This window comes from Pogoniulus pusillus, chromosome 18 (assembly GCF_015220805.1).
Source record: "Pogoniulus pusillus isolate bPogPus1 chromosome 18, bPogPus1.pri, whole genome shotgun sequence".
In the NCBI taxonomy this organism is placed as follows: Eukaryota; Metazoa; Chordata; class Aves; order Piciformes; family Lybiidae; genus Pogoniulus; species Pogoniulus pusillus.
The window spans coordinates 437,971-459,472 of NC_087281.1; the positions used below are offsets into that span (position 1 = coordinate 437,971).

The following is a 21,502-nucleotide window of genomic DNA, read 5'->3' on the forward strand; positions in this document are numbered from 1 at the left end:
ACATCAAGCAAATTGTTGCTTGGGGAATTACCTTTTGGATGAGTATTGAGGTGATTCACAGTGTGTTCAGTTTTGTGATTCATGGAGCTGCAAAGGAAAACTGATGACTTGGGCAGGAGAAGGAATGAGACAATGAGACAGAAAATTAATGTCCAGAAGGCATTTATGAACAGGCACGTTCCAGAGTTTCTAACAGTGTGGGACAGGAACATTTAGTAACCTCTACATTTATACTGCATGCTTTAATCTCTATGTTCTGACAACATTTTAATGTGTGCAAAACCACTGTGGCTAACATATGAACACTAATATTTTTAGATAGCTTAGGTACTGTTATATCACACAGAACAAGTGAAACCATCCCTTCCATCCAGGTACCTTTTGGGAATGCAGTCTGTTTGTTGGTCTATGTTTTGAAGTTTTTATTCATCTTCTATTCTGCTAAATTCTTTATTCATGTGAAGTGCTCCGTTAATTTGGCTAAACCATGCATCCCACTTACCCTAAGCATCTTTTATTTTCAATTATTTTCCCCCCACAATTAGGTTTGCTAGAAACACAGGAGAAATTGTTTCAGATAAGCCTGTCTTCTGGTCTTGCCCTGCTTTGAGAGGGTCCTCTCTTAGAACTTTAGAAGAATCAGCAAGGAATCCCGGTGAAGGCACCTGTGGAATGAACTGCTTATGGGAGAAGACTTTTCTTAGTCTCATTCATTGAACTGCCAACCTGAATTCTGAAATTTAGGTGAATGTCACTTCTAATTTCAAGCTTAACCTTGTTGGCCATCTGTAAACACCTCACTTTTAAAACAGCAGTGATTCCAACAGTGTGATTACACATTGCAGATTCTAAATATTTTTAACCAAATGTACAATTTTAGCATTCCTGGAAAAGAAGCAAACCCTTTTAGTAATTAAGTACACTACACTGGCCTGACTCCTCAAGTTTCTGAAACAAGGGGTTGTTTAGCCTGCAGAAGAGGAGGCTCAGGGCTGACCTCATTGCTGACTACAACTACCTGAAGGGAGGTTGTAGCCAGGCAAGCATCAACAGAACAAGGGGACACAGTCTCAAGTTGTGCTGAGGGAGGTCTAGGCTGGATGTTAGGAGGAAGTTCTTCACAGAGAGAATGATTGGCATTGGAATGGGCTGCCCAGGGAGGTGGTGGAGGCACCGTGCCTGGAGATGTTGAAGCCAAGCCTGGCTGGGGCACTTAGTACCATGGGCTGGTTGCTTGGCTAGGGCTGGGTGCTAGGTTGGAGGTCTCCTCCAACCTGGTTCATTCTATGATTGTATGAGTTACCTAAGCAGACAGTGGTACCAGGAAGTAATGAACCTTAAGCAATTTCATTAGTGCATTAGGTGCTAATGGATTTTCATATAGCATCTATTTCTTTTGCCCCACCTGACTTTCTTTTAAATACATACTTATTGTAAAGAACTATAAAATCCCTTTCATTCAGCAGTTAACACAGAGCTTGAAAATGTTACCTTCTATCTAAGTAGCCAGAGAAGAGTTAGTCTACAAATGTGGGCAGTTTGTTTTAGTCTCATGTGTGAAAAGCCCAGTTGTAATTCTGCTTCCTCTGGCTTTCTGAGGATTTTGTTTTGTTTTGTTTTCAAACATGCTTGGAAGGCACATGTTGACAAATCAGCAAAACATGACAGTCTTGCTAGCTTTCAAAGAAATTTTCCATCTGGTAGATTCATCTAATTGGAGTAGTGGCTTTGAAGCATTCACTACTGTTAATTTCACACCATTTGAACAGTATTACCTGAACAGAGATTCCTAAACTTCCTTCTGCTTTCAGTGCTTAACGCTAAATGGATCTATTCCCTGTTTGATGTAACTGCAGGAAGTGCTCACCAACAGCATAAGGCTTAGAGACCTTCCAGCATTTTTTACCCTAGAAAGAGAACCTCATCACAGGCAGATACCTCTGAGCCACAGCTGGAGAGGCTTTGAAATAAAAAAAATAACCAACCCAAATCAGAAAAAGGTATTAGAAAGAGGCAGGCAGACAGGCAAGGGAAGGGCAAGAAGAAAAGGGCATAGCAAGGACTCATGAGGCCATACCTCGAGTTCTGTGTCCAGTTTTGGTCACCACAGTATAGAAGGGACATTGAGGTGCTGGAGCGGGTCCAGAGAAGAGTGATGAGGCTGGGGAGAGGCCTGGCAAACGTGATCTATGAGGAGGGGCTGAGGGAACTGGGGTTGTTTAGTCTGGAGGAGTCTGAGAAGGGACCTTATTGCCCTCTACAACTACCTAAAAGGATGTTGTAGTGAGGCTACAGCTGGTCTCTTCTCCCCAAGTACTAATGATAGGACAAGAGGAAATGGCCTCAAGTTGCATCAGGAGAGGTTTAGGTTGGCTGTTGGGAGGAAGTTCATTACCGAGTGGGTGGTCAGGCACTGGCACAGGCTGCCCAGGGAGGTGGTGGAGTTACCACCCCAGGAGTGGTATAAAAAAAGAGTGGATGTGGTGCTTTAGGCCATAGTCTAATGTTGAAGGATGCTGGAATGAAGGTTGGACTGGATGATTTTGGAGGTCCTTTCCAACCATAGCAATTCCTAGTGATGAGATGTTCTGCTGAGGGATTTGGTTTAGTCAAGGACTTGTCAGTGTGAAACTAATGATTGGACTTGAGGAGCTTGAAGGGCTTTCCAATCTAAGAAATTCTGTGAGTCTGTGGTTCTGTGATTCTGTGAAGGACTTAATCATTCTTGAGTGTAAATGACAGAACTGCCATTGATCAGCTTGAACTCCTCATCAAGAAGATGAGAGTAAGAACATGAACATACAAACCAAAATATATTTATGATTTCCTGAATCTGCTGCAAGGGTGTGGTAGGATTTACAGTAACTGCTAAAAAAATGCTCTGCTTTTTCAATAAAGATGGCACATCCTGCCCTGGGGCTCTTTCAGGGCTCCAATATGGTGACACCACTTGACTCCATTTTCTCTTCCATTACCTTATTCAACTGGAGCATGTCCAGAGAAGGGCAGTGAAGCTGGTGAGGGCCTGAAGCACAGCCCTGTGAGGAGAGGCTGAGGGAGCTGGGGGTGTGCAGCCTGCAGCAAAGGCTCAGGGCAGACCTCATTGCTGTCTACAACTCCCTGAAGGGAGGCTGTAGCCAGGTGGGGTTGGTCTCTTCTGCCAGGCAGCCAGCAACAGAACAAGGGAACACAGTCTCAAGTTCTGCTGTATGGGGAGGTCTAAGCTGGACATTGGGAGGAAGTTGTTGTCAGAGAGAGTGATTGGCATTGGAATGGGCTGCCCAGGGAGGTGGTGGAGTTGCCATCCCTGGAGGTGCTGAAGCAAAGCCTGGCTGAGGCACTTAGTGCCATGGTCTGGTTGACTGGCTAGGGCTGGGTGCTAGGTTGGACTGGATGATCTGGGAGGTCTCTCCCAACCTGGTTGACTCTATGATTCTATCAGTTCTTCTGCTTGTTTTGATGATTTTTCACTGGAAGCATGGTTGATTCTATGATTTATGATCTCACTACGAGCAAACAAACTAAGGTGTGGGGTTTTTTTTAATGTGCATCTCTGTGTTTGGTTGTTTGTTTTGTTTTGTTTGTGTGGTGATTGGTGGTGGTTTGTTTTTTTTCTGGTGTGGTTTTTGGGTTTGGGGTTTGGTTTTTTTGCTTTTTTTTTTTCTGGGGGGGAGGTTTTTTGTTTGTTTTTTTTTTTTCAGTCAAGTAACAGATCAGTTACTGTTACTTGGGGATTCTAAATTTCTTCAGAGATTAAATCGTGTCAGTAAATCACAGCAGGTAACTTTGTGTGTGGAAGAGCAGGCTTGGGTACAAGGCTGGTAGGTGTCATGGAGGGCCTGTAGGCCCGAAAAGAGGCTTATTTATGCCTCTACATGCCTGGACATGTCTTTCTGCCAGGACCCCTGGTTGCAAACAGGTTGTGTAAGCTACACACACCCAGCTTGTGTCTCCCTGGGGTAAATCCATGTGATCCCCATATTTGGGAAAGTCCAGGCAAGTAGCTTCTGCCTATTATGGTAAGGTTTGGCTAACTGCCAACCTGATTGGTCACTCTGGTGGCCAAAGGAGCCATTAATCTCAGCCCACAGTCAATAAATAGAGGTGCACAGCTAGACACATGCTCAGCTTTCTGACCCTACTCGCAGCTCAGCTCGGACCCTACTGCAGCCTGGACTCCTTCCTCATACATGCAATGGATAAGAAAACAGGAGGGTACCAGGATATTTTAATGTAATTTTTTTCAAGTCTTTTATAACTCTGCTTCTAAATCCCCTGCATAACTTCAGGGGGAAAAAATAATTGAAATTCTGTGTTTCTTTCCCTGTAAGGCAGCATTCACAAGTAATACTTCCCTGTTTTACAGAGCTGTCAGTCACTGTCTTGAGTATTTGTTAAGTCTGCTGAAATGTGGGGTGCTGTAGACCATCTAAGAATGAAATGCAACTTCCTCAGCAGCATAAGGAAGATTATGAGTTGAATTAAGCAACAGTTTGTTTGGAGACTGAACTGATTTCATATTTTCTTCCCTCTGTGCAAGTAAGGATGTATTAGCAGAGTTTATAGAGTGTAAAGTTTGAGAGGCCACATGGTTTGCACGGAGGGGAGCTAGAAGAGATTTTGAGATGATTCAGAGAGCTCTGAAGCCTCTGTTGCTGGAAGTGGAATGAAATGTAGCAGTCCAAAGTGCAAAATCATTTCCCTGGGGACTAATACGAACTTTGTCTTTGAGCTCATCAGTTGGAAATAAACAAGATGAAAGACAATCCTGCTGACTGTGTTCATCACAAAATTACTTGGGCACTAGTGGTCTCTCCCATCCCCTGACACCCAGGCCCAGTACTGTGACCAGGGTATATCAAGCAGAGTTTCTCCAAAATAACTGGGTAGGCATTTAAGGCAACTGTAAAACTTGAGCAAGAGCTTGTCTGCAAGTGGAGTCACCTGTACTGAGGAAAGATGAATTCCATCTGTAGAGAAGAGCTTGTAAGGTGAGACTCTATCTGCTGTTATATGAAAGAACTAAAAGATTGCTTCTCAGTCAAGGAAAATGAAATCTGAGAAAGATACCAGTGCTCCTTTAAATAGCAAAGGTCAAGAAAGTAGAAGATACATTTAAATCTAGAAGAGAAAGCTATCAATTGATTTTGATTGTAAATTAGGATGAGGAACAGTGAGATCCCAAGTGACTTTTTTTACTGGGGCACTGGAAGCCCTGTAACTGAGTTTCTGCTGTGTGACCAGTCTACAACAGTAAGGACTCACATCTGTTGTCTGGGGATCCCATGGTTCAGAGCTTAGATTCAGTCCCCCATTGACCTGGGAAAGAGTGACAAGCTCCACATGGCAGCACCTTCAGCTGGAGCCTGTCTTCTAGGCAAGAGGACTGTTAGGTGGGTTCCCTTCCTGTGGCACACAGCCTTTCCCAAGCTTCCTCTGGCATCAAAATTCTGCCCAATCGTCTCACTTTTGTTTTCTTCCTCCTTTAAAGATGCCTGTGGCTCCCTTTTCCCTGTACTTAAAGCTCTGCTCCACAGATCATTTAAAGCTGTGTTGATGGTTTTGCACCTCCATGGGGCTGAAATGGATAGAAATTCAACTCTGATTGTTTTGTAGGTGAGAGAAATAGTCTCCAATTTCGAGTACATTCTGTGTTAAGCCATGTGCAGGACAAGGGCTGTCAGGCAACAAAAGCTATTTGCAGCAAGAATTCTCCTTTTCTAATAAAATCCTTCAGATTTTATTGACTGAAGCCACATCCAGTCAAACCACAACTTAGGTTAGAGTAACCACAGGTGAAAATCCACACATCTATCTTTAGCTAAAAGGGGGATTTGTGGGCTCACCAAGGAGCCCTTTCTTGCAAAATAAATCCAGAGTTGCTCCTGGATTAATGGCTTGTTTAGTCTGCATGCCAATCTATACTTACACAATAAAAAAATAATTTGGAAAGAGGTAATGAAAGATAATCATATCTGAGTGTGCATGAGCCAGATCAGATGTAGAGATGGTCTAATGTAACTTAGGTGCCGGCACTACTGTGTCATTTGCTTTTTCTGCTCTTAGAAACCACAAGAGAGAGCAGAGCTTGCCAGATGCTGTCTCAGTGCAGGGATTCTGAGTTAAGGGCTTTGGTAGGAATCATGTTGCTGCTTTGTCTTGAAAATAGTTGAATCCACAGGCAAAGCATTTACACCTGAACTCCTTTTACAATCAGGTTACCCACCTGGTGAATGTGGGGCAGGCTGTGGCTGTAGTCTACCTGAACTTATCAAAGCCTTTGACACTGTCTGCCACAACAAGCTCCTGGCCAAGCTGACATCTCATGGCTTGGACAGATTCATTATGATATGGGTCAAGAACTGGCTACAGAGCTGGGCTCAGAGAGTGGTGGTGAATGGTGCCCCATCCAGTTGGCAGCTGTCACTGGTGGTGTGCCCCAGGGACCAGTGCTGGGCCCAGTCCTGTTCAATATCTTTATTGATGATCTGGATGAGAGGATTGACTCCAGCATCAGTAAGTTTGCAGATGACACCAAGCTAGGAGTGGGTGTGGAGCTGTTGGAGGGTAGGAGAGCCCTGCAGAGGGACCTGGACAGGCTGGATGGGTGGGCAGAGGCCAAGGGAATGAGATTGAACAAGGCCAAGTGCAGGGTTCTGCACTTTGGCCACAACAACCCCAAGCAGTGCTACAGGCTGGGGACTGAGTGGCTGAGAGCAGCCAGGCAGAGAGGGACCTGCTAGTACTGATAGACAGTAGCTGAAGATGAGCCAGCAGTGTGCCCAAGTGGCCAGGAGAGCCAATGGCATCCTGGCCTGCATCAGGAACAGTGTGGCCAGCAGGGCAAGGGAGGTTATTCTGCCCCTGTGCTCAGCACTGGTCAGGCCACACCTTGACTCCTGCATCCAGTTCTGGGCTCCTCAATTCAAGAGATGTTGAGATACTGGAACACATCCAGAGAAGGATGATGAAGCTGGTGAGGGGCCTGGCACACAGCCCTGTGAGGAGAGGCTGAGGGAGCTGGGGGTGTGCAGCCTGGAGGAGGCTCAGGGCTGACCTCATTGCTGTCTGCAACTACCTGAAGGGAGGCTGTAGCCAGTTGGGGGTTGGTCTCTTCTCCCAGGCAGCCAGCAATAGAACAAGGGGACACAGTCTCAAGTTGTGCTGGGGGAGGTCTAGGCTGGATGTTAGGAGGAAGTTGTTGTCAGAGAGAGTGATTGGCATTGGAATGGGCTGCCCAGGGAGGTGGTGGAGTTGCCATCCCTGGAGGTGTTGAAGAAAAGCCTGGCTGAGGCACTTAGTGCCATGGTCTGGTTGATTAGGGCTGGGTGATAGTTTGGACTGGATGATCTTGGAGGTCTCTTCCAACCTGGCTGATTCTATGATTCTGATTCTATGATCTCTTCAGACTGTATCCATCAAGAGTAAGCTGAACCAAAGCTATGGTACTGATTGCTTCACTGTATTACTTCTGCTATTGTCATGAAGTTGCAGATCTCAGAAAAAAGGGAAAAATTGTCAGTTGAAATAAACTGGTTGCAAAGACCTGCTAGATACATACAATCTGTCTTCTGCAGATTGAATTGCAGCATTTTGCAGTACACTTCTCTGTACTAATTTTCTAGGTAATAAAGCAATCAATATCTTTTAAAATCCCCGTCCTGATTAGTTAGCATGAACATGCAGCTTCCTAGCCTGAACAGGACTTGTGTCAGTTGTACCAATGGAAAGTAACTTTCTTTCTTAGGCAAAGTCATAAAGAAATTATTTGTGCTTATTTTTCTTCTGGGCTGTTTTGGAGCAGCTGTTGATCATGTGTTATCTTGGAGATAGGATGTACCCTATTTGATTTGCTCAAGATCCATGGTCTTTGCTCAGTCTTTGAGTCGTTCATTTGGGGAACCCATAGCAAGCAGGTTAAATGAGTGAGTGACTCCTGTCTCTGTGGCCAAGCTGATGAGACAATGGGGCTTCATTTCTGCCACACTGAAGTCGCTTCCCTAGGCAGCCCCAGCTTTTGATAGAGAACAAGTAGTCTCTCTGTTCCTCTTCCTCTGCTTTACCAGCATTTTATAGACCTGAAACGTAGGAGGAATTCCCCTCCCCTATTGAGTACTAGAGTTCTCTGTGGGACCTGACCATAAGAGGGGCAGACAGAAGTGCTCTTCCTGGGGAAGTATTTCAGAAGCAGAGAAGGGAAAGCAGGTGAAGAGAGTGTTGCAGCTGGAACAGGGATGCTGACAGCTACAAATACGTTTGCTGAGACATGGCAGATGTGGTAGTGTGGAGAGAAATGGTGAACCAGAGAGATGGATGGTTGGATGGATGGATGGATGGATGGAAGAAAGGATGGACCATGCGTAGGAGAGAAAAAGCGGTTGGAATAACAGGGGTTGCTGGATGATGGAGATAATAAGGAAAAAGGAAACACATAAAAGAGAATGAATAAAAGTACATGGCAATGGCATCTTATTTCTGGAGAAAACATGAATTGAATCAAATAAGCTCATCTGCAATGGTCTAGGGTTGTGTGTATGAGACACTGGTTGTTCAGGGATGATGGGAGTAATACCCCCAGCCTTCTACATGGTGTTTTCCACATGTTGACATTAAAATATTTTCCAATGTTGGTTCTGTATGTAGAGAAATTAGAGAAATACTGTCTGTGTGTGTGTGAGAGAAAGAGGTAGAGAAAAAAAAAGAGAAAAAAGAAGAAGTGTAAAAAACTGTCAAGAAAAAGATAGCAAGAATGTCCTAGGGAGGAGATAAAGACAAGTAGTACATGTTTGTGGTGTGTGCATCTGAGCTGATGTATGGAGATAAGAATCATAGAATCAGTCAGGGTTGGAAGGGACCACAGGGATTATCTAGTTCCAACTCCCCTGCCATGGGCAGGGACACCCTACCCTATAATTTGGGTTGAATTTATTGTTGCCTAAACTGAGGATGGGATAGAGAAAAGTTGCATAGATAATAAATTTTACCAGCTTGATTGTGGTGCTGAGTGAACGCATGCTACAGTGTCACTGATCTCAGTGTCCACACGAGAGCTGTGCTTGCACAACAAACTTGAGGAGTTCAAGCTTTCATTTCAATGTCAAGCTTTCTAGTTTTCAGGATTGCAAAGTTTGTTTCTACTTAAAGATATGCTGTGAATTTGAAAGCAAAATGTTTAAGAAAAGATATTAAATGCCCCTTGGTTGCTAAAAAATACATAGTTTGTTTTTTTCATTTTTCATCTCATCAGAGTGCTAATTTGGAAGGCTGACAACAGTACTTCACTATCAACAGCCACAGCTTCAGGGCTGATTTTATTTTACAGATGGGGTGAGAGTAAAAGTCCTTTTCTTCTCAGGTGATAACTTGGTAGTTACTCTTGGGACTTATCAGAAAGAAAAACAAAGGAGAAATTAAATGAAAAGTATGAAGCTCAATTTCCTCTGAGCAACAGTCAGAAGTTACAAAAAGGTGCTTGAATTCAACATAGGTTTGGATTCTTTGTAGATGACTCTAAAGGTTGGACTCGGTCTTTTCATTTAGTTTTGCATCTACTGTTAATAAGGAATCGGTTGTCTTAGGCTAGCTTTACACTTGGAGCTCAGATTGCTAGTTCATCAAAGAACGTGATGCTAAGGGAGCACTAGGATTCCTCATGAACTGTGCAAATGATCAGAGAAAAGTCTGGGTTAGGAAATATGGAAAATTCAAGGAGGAGGCTACAAGAGAGAGTTACGGGGCAAAGCTGTCATTCTTTTTGTGACGTTATCAGTGTACAGTCTGTGCTACCTGTGAGCAAGATGCACAACTCATGGTGAAGGAATAAAAGGTAAGTTCATATTAAATCTGTCACATATAAAGCAACTTTAATTCTTGCAAAGCTTAGAATTTCTGTGTTCCTGTTGATCACAGAATTGAAATAATTTGTCTCCGTCAGATAGCAAATTATAACAATGTTCTTTTCTCATAAATTAACTCCAGATTTTGTCAGGAAAACAGAAAGGTAAAATTACAAAAATCCTGATAACCCTGTTTATTTTTCTTGCCATGAAAATGGCTACTCCAATAGCATTGGGTGAGAACAGTGCTGTTGCCTTATCGTTCCAACTGTTACGCCATTTACCGCTTCTGTTTCCTTACTACCTCACAGGCTCTGGTCCCAGGCCAGGATCCTGTTGTGCTGGACATGGTTCAAAAGATGGTCTTCGCATCAAAGAGCTGTGAGGATTATGCAAAATCAACAATCTGTATTAATTTTAATATTCAGGTGATGATTGTTAATAGCTATGAAAACTGTTTATTAATGTTAAAACTCACCAGAAACTTATTCACAGGTTCAAAATGCACAGGCTGGAAATTTATACATGCAGGGCACAGGCAAAGCTCAAGCACTTATTTCTTAAAGTGGCAAATGCAAATATTATACTGGAAGAGGCTTCAAAGTATTTACTCACAAAATTATAAATCAGAGAGTACCCAAAGCAGGTGGAACTCTGTCTTGTTGGCTCCCAAGACTTGATTCTTACCAAGCTTCTGGGGAAAAGAGGCAGGATGTCTTGCAATGTGCAGTGTCAGCACAATGTCACGCTGGCTACACAAGCTGACTGCATGCAGGCATTTGGAGCCTGTTGCTGGTAAGCTCTCCAGGCAAATTCAGGATGCAAAATGAAGCAGCAGCAACCCTGTGCTACCTGCTTATCCCTTTTACCAGTATCCAGCTGAGACTAGTGGTGCATTGGACATAGATTAGCCAATCAGAATGGCACTTTGCCAGGCCTCACCATGTTAGGTGAAGCCAGGGCTTTCGCCCTCCCTTCCCACAGTTGCCTCCCCCAGCATAGGAGGAGCAGGGGAACATGTCTGGGCAAGCCAACATGGATAAGCCCATGTTCACCCCATCAAGCCTACCACCACAAGAGCTCACAGTGTTTATGGTGGTTTGGGTTTATAGCAGAGCATCTTGGTAAAGAAAGCTGCTGTTGGATTTTTAATTTACTTAGAGGAAGGTTTCTCTGGAGGGTAGGTCCTCTATTTTAACAAAAATTAACTTAAAACAGCTGTTTCCTTTTCTGAACATCCTTTAAATAAAACAAATAAACAACATATTTTTGTGCTGCATAGGACAGCACAAAATAGGAGATGGCATTGTAAGTTTTTCTTTCTTCCTTCATAGGCTGCCATAGGAAATAAATCACAGAATCACAGAATGCCAGTTGGAAGGCAAAGCTGAATGCAGTTATTTTAAGTATTTTCAGTTGTATGTTGGCACTAACTTTTTTTTAGTCCTTTTAAAATTAAGTATATTTTGCTTGTTATTACAAATTAATACTTAGCCATATGGCTGCATTACAATTTTGAGATTAAATACATCCCACCTTTGCATAGGAGGTATCTTCTTTCAATGCAAAATTGCAAGTTTTTCCCCGAAAAAAACCCCAATATTGTAATTTTTTGCATAGCTTTATGTGTTTCTAAAAGGAAGAATGATGCCAAGAAAAGGCATGGTCTTCACAGCTTTATTAATGTAGCCATCATCCACCACATAACAGAGCACTTCTAGGGAAAAAAAATCTTACAGTCCTAGCCACACAACCTTTCATCTGTTACCTTGCTGAGCAAAAATGTAAAGTGGAGATGGACAAACCTCTCAAAGCAAGCAATATATATATATTTTCTCTGCATGTCAGTTATCTCTGAGCAGACCTCAATTTCAAGAAAGGAAAAGGGAAGGGGAAGGGGAAGGGGAAGGGGAAGGGAAGGGAAGGGAAGGGAAGGGAAGGGAAGGGAAGGGAAGGGAAGGGAAGGGAAGGGAAGGGAAGGGAAGGGAAGGGAAGGGAAGGGAAGGGAAGGGAAGGGAAGGGAAGGGAAGGGAAGGGAAGGGAAGGGAAGGGAAGGGAAGGGAAGGGAAGGGAAGGGAAGGGAAGGGAAGGGAAGGGAAGGGAAGGGAAGGGAAGGGAAGGGAAGGGAAGGGAAGGGAAGGGAAGGGAAGGGAAGGGAAGGGAAGGGAAGGGAAGGGAAGGGAAGGGAAGGGAAGGGAAGGGAAGGGAAGGGAAGGGAAGGGAAGGGAAGGGAAGGGAAGGGAAGGGAAGGGAAGGGAAGGGAAGGGAAGGGAAGGGAAGGGAAGGGAAGGGAAGGGAAGGGAAGGGAAGGGAAGGGAAGGGAAGGGAAGGGAAGGGAAGGGAAGGGAAGGGAAGGAAGGAAAGGAAAGGAAAGGAAAGGAAAGGAAAGGAAAGGAAAGGAAAGGAAAGGAAAGGAAAGGAAAGGAAAGGAAAGGAAAGGAAAGGAAAGGAAAGGAAAGGAAAGGAAAGGAAAGGAAAGGAAAGGAAAGGAGAGGAGAGGAGAGGAGAGGAAAGGAGAGGAGAGGAGAGGAGAAAAAGGGAAAGGAAAAGTGTTGTTTTGATTTGCTGAACTAATTGCAGTTAATTTTTGATCCCATGGTATTTCTTCTGCATCTGGACTAGGTGATTTCTCCAAACACTTTTTGGATGGCTACTAGCACATGTTTGCATGTTATCAACACTCATTAGTATTCTTGTGGAAAAGAGGTGGCTTGTATGAACATTTGTGTGAATCAAAGAAAATGGCTGATACATAACCTTTAAACAAACTTGCTCCTTGCATGCATACAGTGGTGGAGAATAGCTAAAAAAGAATTCCATATGAAATGGGGTTCTCTATAACTTGTAGGCTGGTAGAACAAGTTTTTAGGAAACAGTGGCATTCCTGCAGCTTTCTAACTTGTGACAGCAATTAAGTAGCTGGGTAATAGTGACTATGTTCTGTATGATCATATAGCAGAAAATCCCTGAAAATGATGGTGAATTGTTATTAACTTGTACAGGACCTCTCCATAAAGGATTTAAGGTGGAGTAGTATTTATTCAGCTCTAGAGCTCGAGTTTTAGCTGTATTTATTCTTTTGCTCACCCCACCTGTCAGTAAGTTGCTTCTCAATATTTGATTGTGGCGGCTGCTTCATTGCCTGCATCCAGGTGGTTGGTTTCATCAACTCATCTCCTGCCATCATCCTACATTTTTCTAAACTCCCTTTCCCCATAATCTGTTTTATTCAAATTTTTTCCCCAAGGAATTGTTCATACAATTTAGAGGAGATTCCTATAATGTAATAATGATGAGTGACATAAGATTTACTAGGCAAAAGAGTGGGACCTATAAAGGATGAGTTGCTGTCATTCTTAAAATGTAGTAAACAGAATTGGGAAAGAGGAGGCATTTGGTTTTAAGGTATAATTAATACCAAGCAACCATTCTTGTAACTTAACTTTTTTTTTTTTTCCCCAGAATGTTTTTCTTCAAGTATCTTGATTAACATATTGTCAAATTACTACCAAACAGGTTTATTTTCTGCTTTCAAGACAGGCCTGTTCCTGTAACTATGATGAGTGCTAGACCTCCTTGTAGCTTCTGTGGGGACTCTGACTTCTGAACTCTTGCAAAATTGCAGTTTACCATGCAAATGCAACCAAAGACTTTTGCTCATCATTGCACTGACACAATGCAGTCATACCAGAACCCTTGCATAGGGATGCATAAGAGTATATTAATTTTAATTTCTCTGTTTGTCAGAGTTCTTTACATCTTTTTTTTTTTTTTTTTTTTTTTTTTGAGATGATGTAGCAATCCTCACTATTTCACATAAAGATTCCTACTGGAGTGGGTGAGACTTTTCTGGTAAATGACTTGGGTTTAGGTTAGTAGCATCAGTGACATCATCACACTGTGACAATGGAAATGCCATGCTGACTGAACAATGAAAACCTGGATTGACAGATATACTAGGGAACAGGCAAATGTGATTTGTCACTAATTTATCCTCAGGTATTAAAATGGACACCGAGCATATTTGACTTATATGCAAATTTGTATATTTTACAACTAAGTGTGCAGAGCTTGAAAATCAGTTTTCACTGTCATCTAACTTTGTTACTGTAATTGCTTTTGCTTGCCCATCCAAGAAGCAGGTGACCAATCAGGTACGAATTACTAATGCCTAATGAATAATAATCAAATGAACAGTTTAACCTAAAAGTTGCCTGCGTGATGAAATCTTTATTTTTTTACACACCAGAATGTATTTTGCCTGGTTTGCTGAATATACAAACACAAATTTATACGTGCACAAATCACATTATTTGTATAAATACACAGATACTCATTTTCAGAGTGATGTTTGAACAATTGTTGCTTGGCTGACCAACAATTGAGGAATTAAGCATAGGTTAGCATAATTAAACAAGGTTTTCTACAGTTATAAATCAATATGAAATGTCAATAATTTAATGTTGTCAGAACAATTTGGTGCTAAACTGCCTAATGGAGCAACTTTCATTTTTTCCACATAAATACCCTCTTGTTTTTTGTCAGTCATTTCAGTCTGATCACCTCTTTCAATGTAAACATTTTAGTATCAGAGATTTTCTAGTAAGAGGTTGCTTTGCTGAAGAAACAGACTGCAACAAAACACAGTTCATTAAAGTTTTGTTTCTGCTAGTTAAGTTCTCTCTCAGAGAATGTAAATATTTGCTGGATCTCTAGTCCTCCTGCAGCAGTCGTGAGAGAAAAGCTCTATCTCTAAAATAGGTAATGGTCGGCGTTAAGGAAGTAAAAGCATCTCACACAAATAGATGTACGAAACAGAAGTTACTAAACTGTTTTGATGCAGTCAAATATACTAAGAGAAAATGGATCACAAAAGCAGATGCAGCTTTCTGTATTTCAGTTCAGGATTTTTAGGCAACAGCAGATTTTAAGAACCACGCAGGTGAAAACAGTTTAGCAAAAGCTGCCCTCTCGGAGGTTTTGTTTGTTTGTTTGCGAGTTTTTTATTTGTTTAATGAAAATCTTTAACCTTTTTGCAAGCTGTGGATTGTTTCTCACCGTTACAGAATGTCCAACTGACTGAAAATGCACTTGTAATTTGGAGGCGTTAGTATTTTCGGAGGAACGTTTTGTTTTGCAGCTTTCCATATGAAGTGGTACACGAGAACTCTAGCAAGAGTTAGTGTGCATTTCAGCATTAAACGAAGTCCCGAAGTAAAACATGTGAATGATTTGAAAGAATTTAACCCCAGACGTGTAGGTTTATATTGTTTTCAAAGCAGGAGTCGAAATCCGAAAGAGAAAATACCACTTTTGAACGGAAATGGGAAGACTGCGATAGTTCGAAGAGGATCTCCGCAGACACCTGGGACCGCAGAGCCGCTCACGCAGTCCGTGGAGCCACACCGGACCGCGCAGGGACTTATCTCCCGGAAGGTAGAGAGGAGAAACAGAATCGCCTGCCTTTCGGGTGCCCCGCTCGCCACAGGAAAGGAAACATCTTTTTCGCGACCGTCTGCTACAGTTTACGCGGTGCCTGCTCCCGGTCCTCCAAGTGGGGCAGCGCCCGCGCCAGCATGCGCTGTGTCTCCACAGCACCGCAACCAAATCTGAGGCTAGGGCCACAGCGGAAGCCTCGTTCGGGCGGACACTGCTGCGGCGGCCGCTTCTCCATCCTCTGGCAGGCGCGACTGCCAAAGGAACCGGCCGTCTACTTGAGGAACGCGGTTCAGGTGCTTGAGGGAAAGAAGCCTCGGCCAGGACGCCCTCCCGAGGCAAGATGGCACTGCAACGTGTGCCATCCCCCCGGCAGAACCCCCGAGGTTCCGACTGGCGGTTGGCTCCGAGTCTGTCCCAAGGGGGCCGGGTGCTGGCAGCCTCACACTTAGACACTTAGCTCTGAACCTCAGAGTCCCCTCTGGGAGTGGGACGGAACCCCGATGCCCGGGCACCTGCCCGTCAGGCGAGGGGAGAAAAGGCAGGGCGGCCCCGACCCAGATAAACGCAGGCGTCCCAGGACGAGGGCAGGAGCCTCACAGTTCTATGAGCCACCTGCGTCGCGAACGATCTTCGCCTATTAACGGCACTGGCGGGGCCAGGGGACAGACTGCCCCGAGCCGGGGCGGGGGGGGGGGGCCGGAGCAGACTGCTTGCTGTCCTCGGGTTCCCTTAAGCTGACAGGCAGTGCTGGAGAAACGACTTCCCAGTAGCGGCGTGCTGTTCGGCTCAGTCCAAAGGAAGCGCCTCGCCCGGGCTGACGGGAGTCCCACGACGCGCTGGCTACGCTAGCTCCCGCTCCCCGCTCACTGAGGTAAACTCCGGCGGACTTGGAGCTCCGACTGAGTCTGGCGCCCAAGGCAGAGCGAGTTCGGGGAAAAAAACGAAATAAGTGAGCCAGGAGCTTGTAGTGCAGCCCTCGGCCTCGCTACGTTCGGAGGCTGTGCTTGGGCTTCCCTTGGCCGGGCGTTTCCTCGGCGGCTCTCCCGCTGAGGGAACGCCGTAGCGCGGCCCGTGAAGGCGCCGCGCCGTCGAGACGGACAGGCTTCAGTCGGGTTGGCGGGGCTGGATGACGAGGCGTCGGCCGAGCGTCCGGCGTTGGGAAGCTGATTCGAGTGGAGCGGGGCCACCTGGGGGGCTGTGGAGCAGGACGCTGCCTGCATGAGAACCCTGTCATGGATTAGGGGTGGAAGCTGGCTGCGCTAATGAGCAGCCCCGACTTGCGCTGTGGATGAAGGCCGGTGGCGGCCCCTGAGACCAGGGTCGGAGGTTGCCCTTACATGAGGCGATTTTGTAGGGCCGGGGTCGACGGGAGGGTGGCTGCAAGTGTGCCAAGTGGAGACTGGGATGAGGGGGCAGAAGCGAACACCTGTGATGCAGAGCGTCTGGGAGGGACAACGCACCGCGCTAGAGAAGCGGGGATTTGATGTCCCGCAGAAACCGGGGAGCTGCTTTCTGTTATCTTCATGCCAGATGCCGCAGGCCGTTTGTCTTTTAATCTTGGTGGCTGGAAATGTCTGTTTAAAATAAAGCGGCTGCATAGGGAGGATCTTTTTGTCGTGTATCAACTCTTTGCATTCCCGTTAGGTAACCGCTGTACTCTAGCTCCTGTATGCGCGCCTGGTAATGTGAGCCAGGCAGGCAGCGGGGGAAGCGCTGGCTCCGCCAGTGGGCGGTTTCTGGCGGCCGGGGCTGGAATTGAAAGCGGCACTGCAGTAATTTTATCTGCCTCTTTGCAGATGAACACGCAGGTACAGGGCAATATTTGCCTCGCTAGAAGAAAATAACAGATTGTTGCCATTTTCTTGCTTTGAATGCGGGGTGGGAGCATGAGGAAAAGTGGACTTTAAAAGGGGATCGGAACCGCTTAGCGGTCTGGAGCTCCCTGTCTCCTCCGGCCTAAAGGGGGAACGGAAATGTGAGGATTTTATGAGGGCTGGGAGCCAGCATGCGGAGGAAATACTGCCCGGGGGTGCTGAAGGGAACGAAGGACCGAACCGAGGTTGACTCTTGTTTGGGCCCGTCCTTTTTTCGGCGTCCTCTTTCGCTTTACTCCGGTATCTCTCCTACACGTCCTCCCTTAAACTACAGCGAAAGGGAGGGAAGAGCGGAAGCATGTCCAACCCGGAGAAGCGGATCTTATCCCGCCCCTCGGCCCCCCTGGCTGCAGCACCCGGGGAAAAGCCCGGCTCCGGCAGCAACCCGCTCCACTCCCATGGCCAAAGCGGCGGAGGTGGAGGCAGCGGCCGGCCTCCTCCTCCTCCTCCCCCCGCTCTTGGAGGCGGCTCGGCTGCTTGCAGCTCCCTCTCTCTCCTTCTAACAACCACCAGCAGCAGCAGGAGCCGCGCTGCAGGGACAGCCTCCTCCGCCGCCTCCGCAAGCATCGTCTCCAGAGTGGCAGCGGCTCCTTTCCTCGCTCCAATCTCCTCCTTTCCCTCTGCTTCTCCATCTTCTTTTTACTTCTTGCCGCCGCCTCCCCGTTTCCCCTCCTTGTCTTCCTATAACCTCACAAGTCTCCAAGGGAGGGAAGGAGGAGGAGGAAGAGATGTTGGCGGAGCAGCAGCAGCAGCTCACTTGATCGCCCATCCAGGCGACAGCAGCAGCAGCAGAAGGAGACTCTCCTTTTCTTTCATCCAGGGCTTGCTGCTCCGTTCCACAGCCGGCGGCCCCCGGCAGCACCGCTCCCGGCTCCTCCTCTCCCCAGCCGCCTCACGCCTGTGGTCCTGCAATTCCCTCGGTGCTGCAGCAGCAGCAGCAGCTCGCGGAGACGGGATCCGAGGAGGTGACGGTCCCGGCGGGAGCAGGACTTCTAGGCTGCAGCAGCGGCAGAGAGGCGTCTTCTCCTCTTGTCCCCTACTCCTAGGGCCAGACATGGAAGATGGATCTAATTCTACAGGCTGCTTTAGGAGGTTTACGGACTGTTTCTTGAACACAAGTAGGTACTGGAGTGTTGTGCCCGGCGGCGGGTCATGCTTGCTCGGGGGTTGCCGGAGGGCTGTGTCCGAGGCTGGGTGTATGCCCTGACGAAAGGGCATTTCTTTGTGAGTGGCGGGGAGGTAAAAGACGCAAAGGGGCCGTATACGTGGGGCGTGCGTGGACGCATGGAGGAGCGGCCGGGTGTGTATTGAGGATGCACGGACAAAGGGGATGCTCAGGGTAACCGACTGCTCTTTGTGGAAGCTGGCTGTTAATGCCTCGGGGAATTCGGCAGCTTTTCGGGATCAAAACCATCTTTATGTGTGTCAGCCTTTTTCTTGGTGCATGCTTAATTTGCTCAGGAATGGTACGTAGGGGAATGGAGACTTTGCTTCCTACTTACTTGAAGTAGAGACACGGAAGCATTGTGGTATCGGCAGCTGACAGAAAAGCGGCGGTGGATGATGGAAATGGAAAAGGGTGAAACATAGCTTCTTTCTGCATTCGCCGTCAGCTCTGCCACACGCCTGCAAATGCTGCGTTTCTGATCCGGCTTTGCTACCGGTGCCTTCCTCCTCTGGCCGAAGCTCAGCGCAAGGCGAGCGAGAAGCCGAAGAGGAAGCATGTGCTCTTTGCTGGGGGGCTGGCGTTGCAGTGGGGATAGTGACCGGCTGGCGGGGAGGACGGAATAAAGGGGGCGTGGAGGTGCCCCTTGAAGGGCGCTCCGAAGCCAGCCGCTGCTGGCCAAATCCTCGCTGGCTCCTGCCGAGCCCAAAGGCGGAGGAAGGGCTAGCGGCTGCTCTCGCTCCAGGCGGCAGTAGTAGAGCGAAACCAGCCGCTCGGCCTGTCGGTGCTCACTGGGCGGGGAGTGCTCGGCGGCGGCTGCTGGCCGGCCCGACTCGGTGAGGCGAGCTGTGGAGCGGGGTGCGGAGGCTTTCGTATGGCCGAAACTCCGCATTCGAACGGACGCGGCCGGGTTCCCCCTCGTGTGTCTCGCTCCGAGCCTGCCGCTTGCCGCCCTGTCCTTCCCGAGGCATTTCGTCGGCACGCCGCGCCTCGTCGAGTAGGCGTCCCCGGAGCGGCCGAGGCTTCGCGGTGGAACGTCCCGGGGTCGGGTTGCCCGTTCCCTCCCGCCAGCCTCCAGCTGCAGCGCCCCGATTCGAAATGCTCTGGGGTTCAGTTTGGCCATGGGACAGATGACATTTGCAAGCGCCACCTTTATCGAGGTTGAAATACATACTTTTAATATCAGAATCTTATTTTCCCGTCTCCTACTATTTTCATGCGTAGAGTTACTTCCATTAGCTGTGGTGACTGCTTTTGCTTTCCTTGCAGGTTTTCTGTTTATTTTTTTCTTTTTTTTTTTTTTTTTTTTCTGTCAGTTTCAGAAATCATAGACTTAGGCCTTAAAGTGTCGCTAAACTTAACATTTTAATCTGTTAGCATACTTTTATTTGGTGGCGTTTTGGATACAGATGAATAGTAAATAGTTCACATGTGTATGTATTTTGGAAGGATGTGAGAAGAACTGGAGTTGTCAGCTGAAACCTCATTATTTGTCTTCCTGCTTTACAGCTGTCTTCAGCACAGTAGTTTGCAAGTGTGATAGTACTTGTTCTGTTCTACGGTAGGGGTGAATAAAGATGACTATTTGCTACGTTGTATTTTTGAAACTTTGTTCAGTATTTATGTTACAGAGCCACATAAATACTTCGCTTTGGGGCCTGAAAGGGATCCTAAGCTATTCCAGGTTTTATTTTCTCTGTGTTTGTGAGGGCTAGAATGCTGTCTGTCATGCATGTGATACAACTCTGATGCTTAAAAATAAGTTGCCTTGGGAGCAAGGGACCCAGCTAGGGAATGTGTGTCATGTAGGGCAGTTCTCTCCTGTGCTACACCAAGAAAAAATTATATGGAAAACATTGCCTCTGTTCAAAGCATCATCTGAAAAGCAGTGGTGAATTAATTCAACTTAAGGTATTTTATGAGCACTTGAACACAAAAAACCTACTCATCTTGGATTGTGACCCTTGATTGAAGATTTTTCTGCAAGCAGGAAAGGAGCAGAATGTTTCTTTCCCTTGTGAGTTTATTGACGTCTCAGACAACATGCAGCCTCTCTCTCTGTGGAGATGCTTTTCCGTGCTCTGCAGATGCTCTCATGAAACTTTTAGGAACCTATAAATGTCTACTATCTCTACTCTTCTTCTGAATGTGAGTGAAACTGGCCAATGGGCTCTAACGGTATTAGTGAGGTCAGATGGACAGACACCCATGTGCTTACACTTCCCTCCATCCTGGAGTGATTGCATAAGTCTGATTTCCTTAGGAAACCAGGCTGAAAAAGGAACAGAGGAGAGTCAAACAAAATACTATTCAGCTCTAGTGCAGCTACTGCAGAGAGCACTTGTGCACAGTACTTAGAGTACTGTGCACAGTCCTGATAACAGTGAAGCCAGAAGGCTATTATTGTTTTGAGGTGGATGAGATCACATAGAATAATGAAGATAATGTGCTGCATCTTATAGCTGTTGTTTCCTGAATTGTATTTTAGGTTTTAAATGCTATATATGCATATATAGACACTGTTAGACATTTTTGTCTTTAAGGTCGAAAGTATTTTTTTTTTTCAGGGAAACAGGAATTCTATAGGGAAAAGGATTGAGATGAGCTCTTTCGGAATGAAGATTTAAAAGTAACTTAACAGAATCCTCATGATTGGAAATCACCGGGGATGTATTCTTCTTTGCTGCCTGAGCGCTTTCAGCTTGCATGCTCTCCAGTCAGGGTTTTGTTAGAAAGTTTTTGATAGCATTAAAATTGTAGGCTTTGCAAAACTCAATTTGTGCTATATGTTGCTATTTTTAAGATTCCTAATAAAGCACTAGGCTGGGCTGCAGAAGTGTACATGAAGCTTGTGTGTTGTGCATTGATTTTCTTAACTATTTAAAATCTGTAACTTGGTGCATGAGATACAGTTTGAAAAGCTTCTAGTACCTGACACTGGGGATCAGTTCTCCACTGGAGTTATACCATGTTTAGGCTACTGAAAGCTGGCAGATAGTCCAGGTTTCTGTGAAAGGTCTTATCTTCAGGGCATCGTCCCGTGTTCCTTCTGCACTCAAGGTCTTTCAGGCTGCACGTTCTGTAGCATTCCACCTGTGTCCTGTGAGTAGGAGTACTTTCCAGTATGGGGGTTTTCTGCTTTTCAAAATATGGTTAGCATAGTGATATTTTATATGCAGCTACCTTTT

General features: G+C 46.0%; 1 protein-coding gene across 2 annotated transcripts in view; it reads left to right on the forward strand.

Annotated features, from left to right (window-relative positions):
• PDE10A (phosphodiesterase 10A) overlaps positions 1-21,502 on the forward strand; it is a 410,304-nt gene that overhangs the window by 204,469 nt on the left and 184,333 nt on the right. Inside the window, exon 1 of one of the 2 annotated variants that reach the window (XM_064158231.1) lies at positions 17,050-18,267. The exons of the other annotated variant lie outside the window; for it this stretch is intronic. Coding sequence (XP_064014301.1) covers positions 17,448-18,267 — 820 coding nt within the window. The 5' untranslated portion in view covers positions 17,050-17,447. Of the gene's footprint in view, positions 1-17,049; positions 18,268-21,502 lie in introns of those variants that run through there. 2 annotated transcript variants of the gene reach the window in all.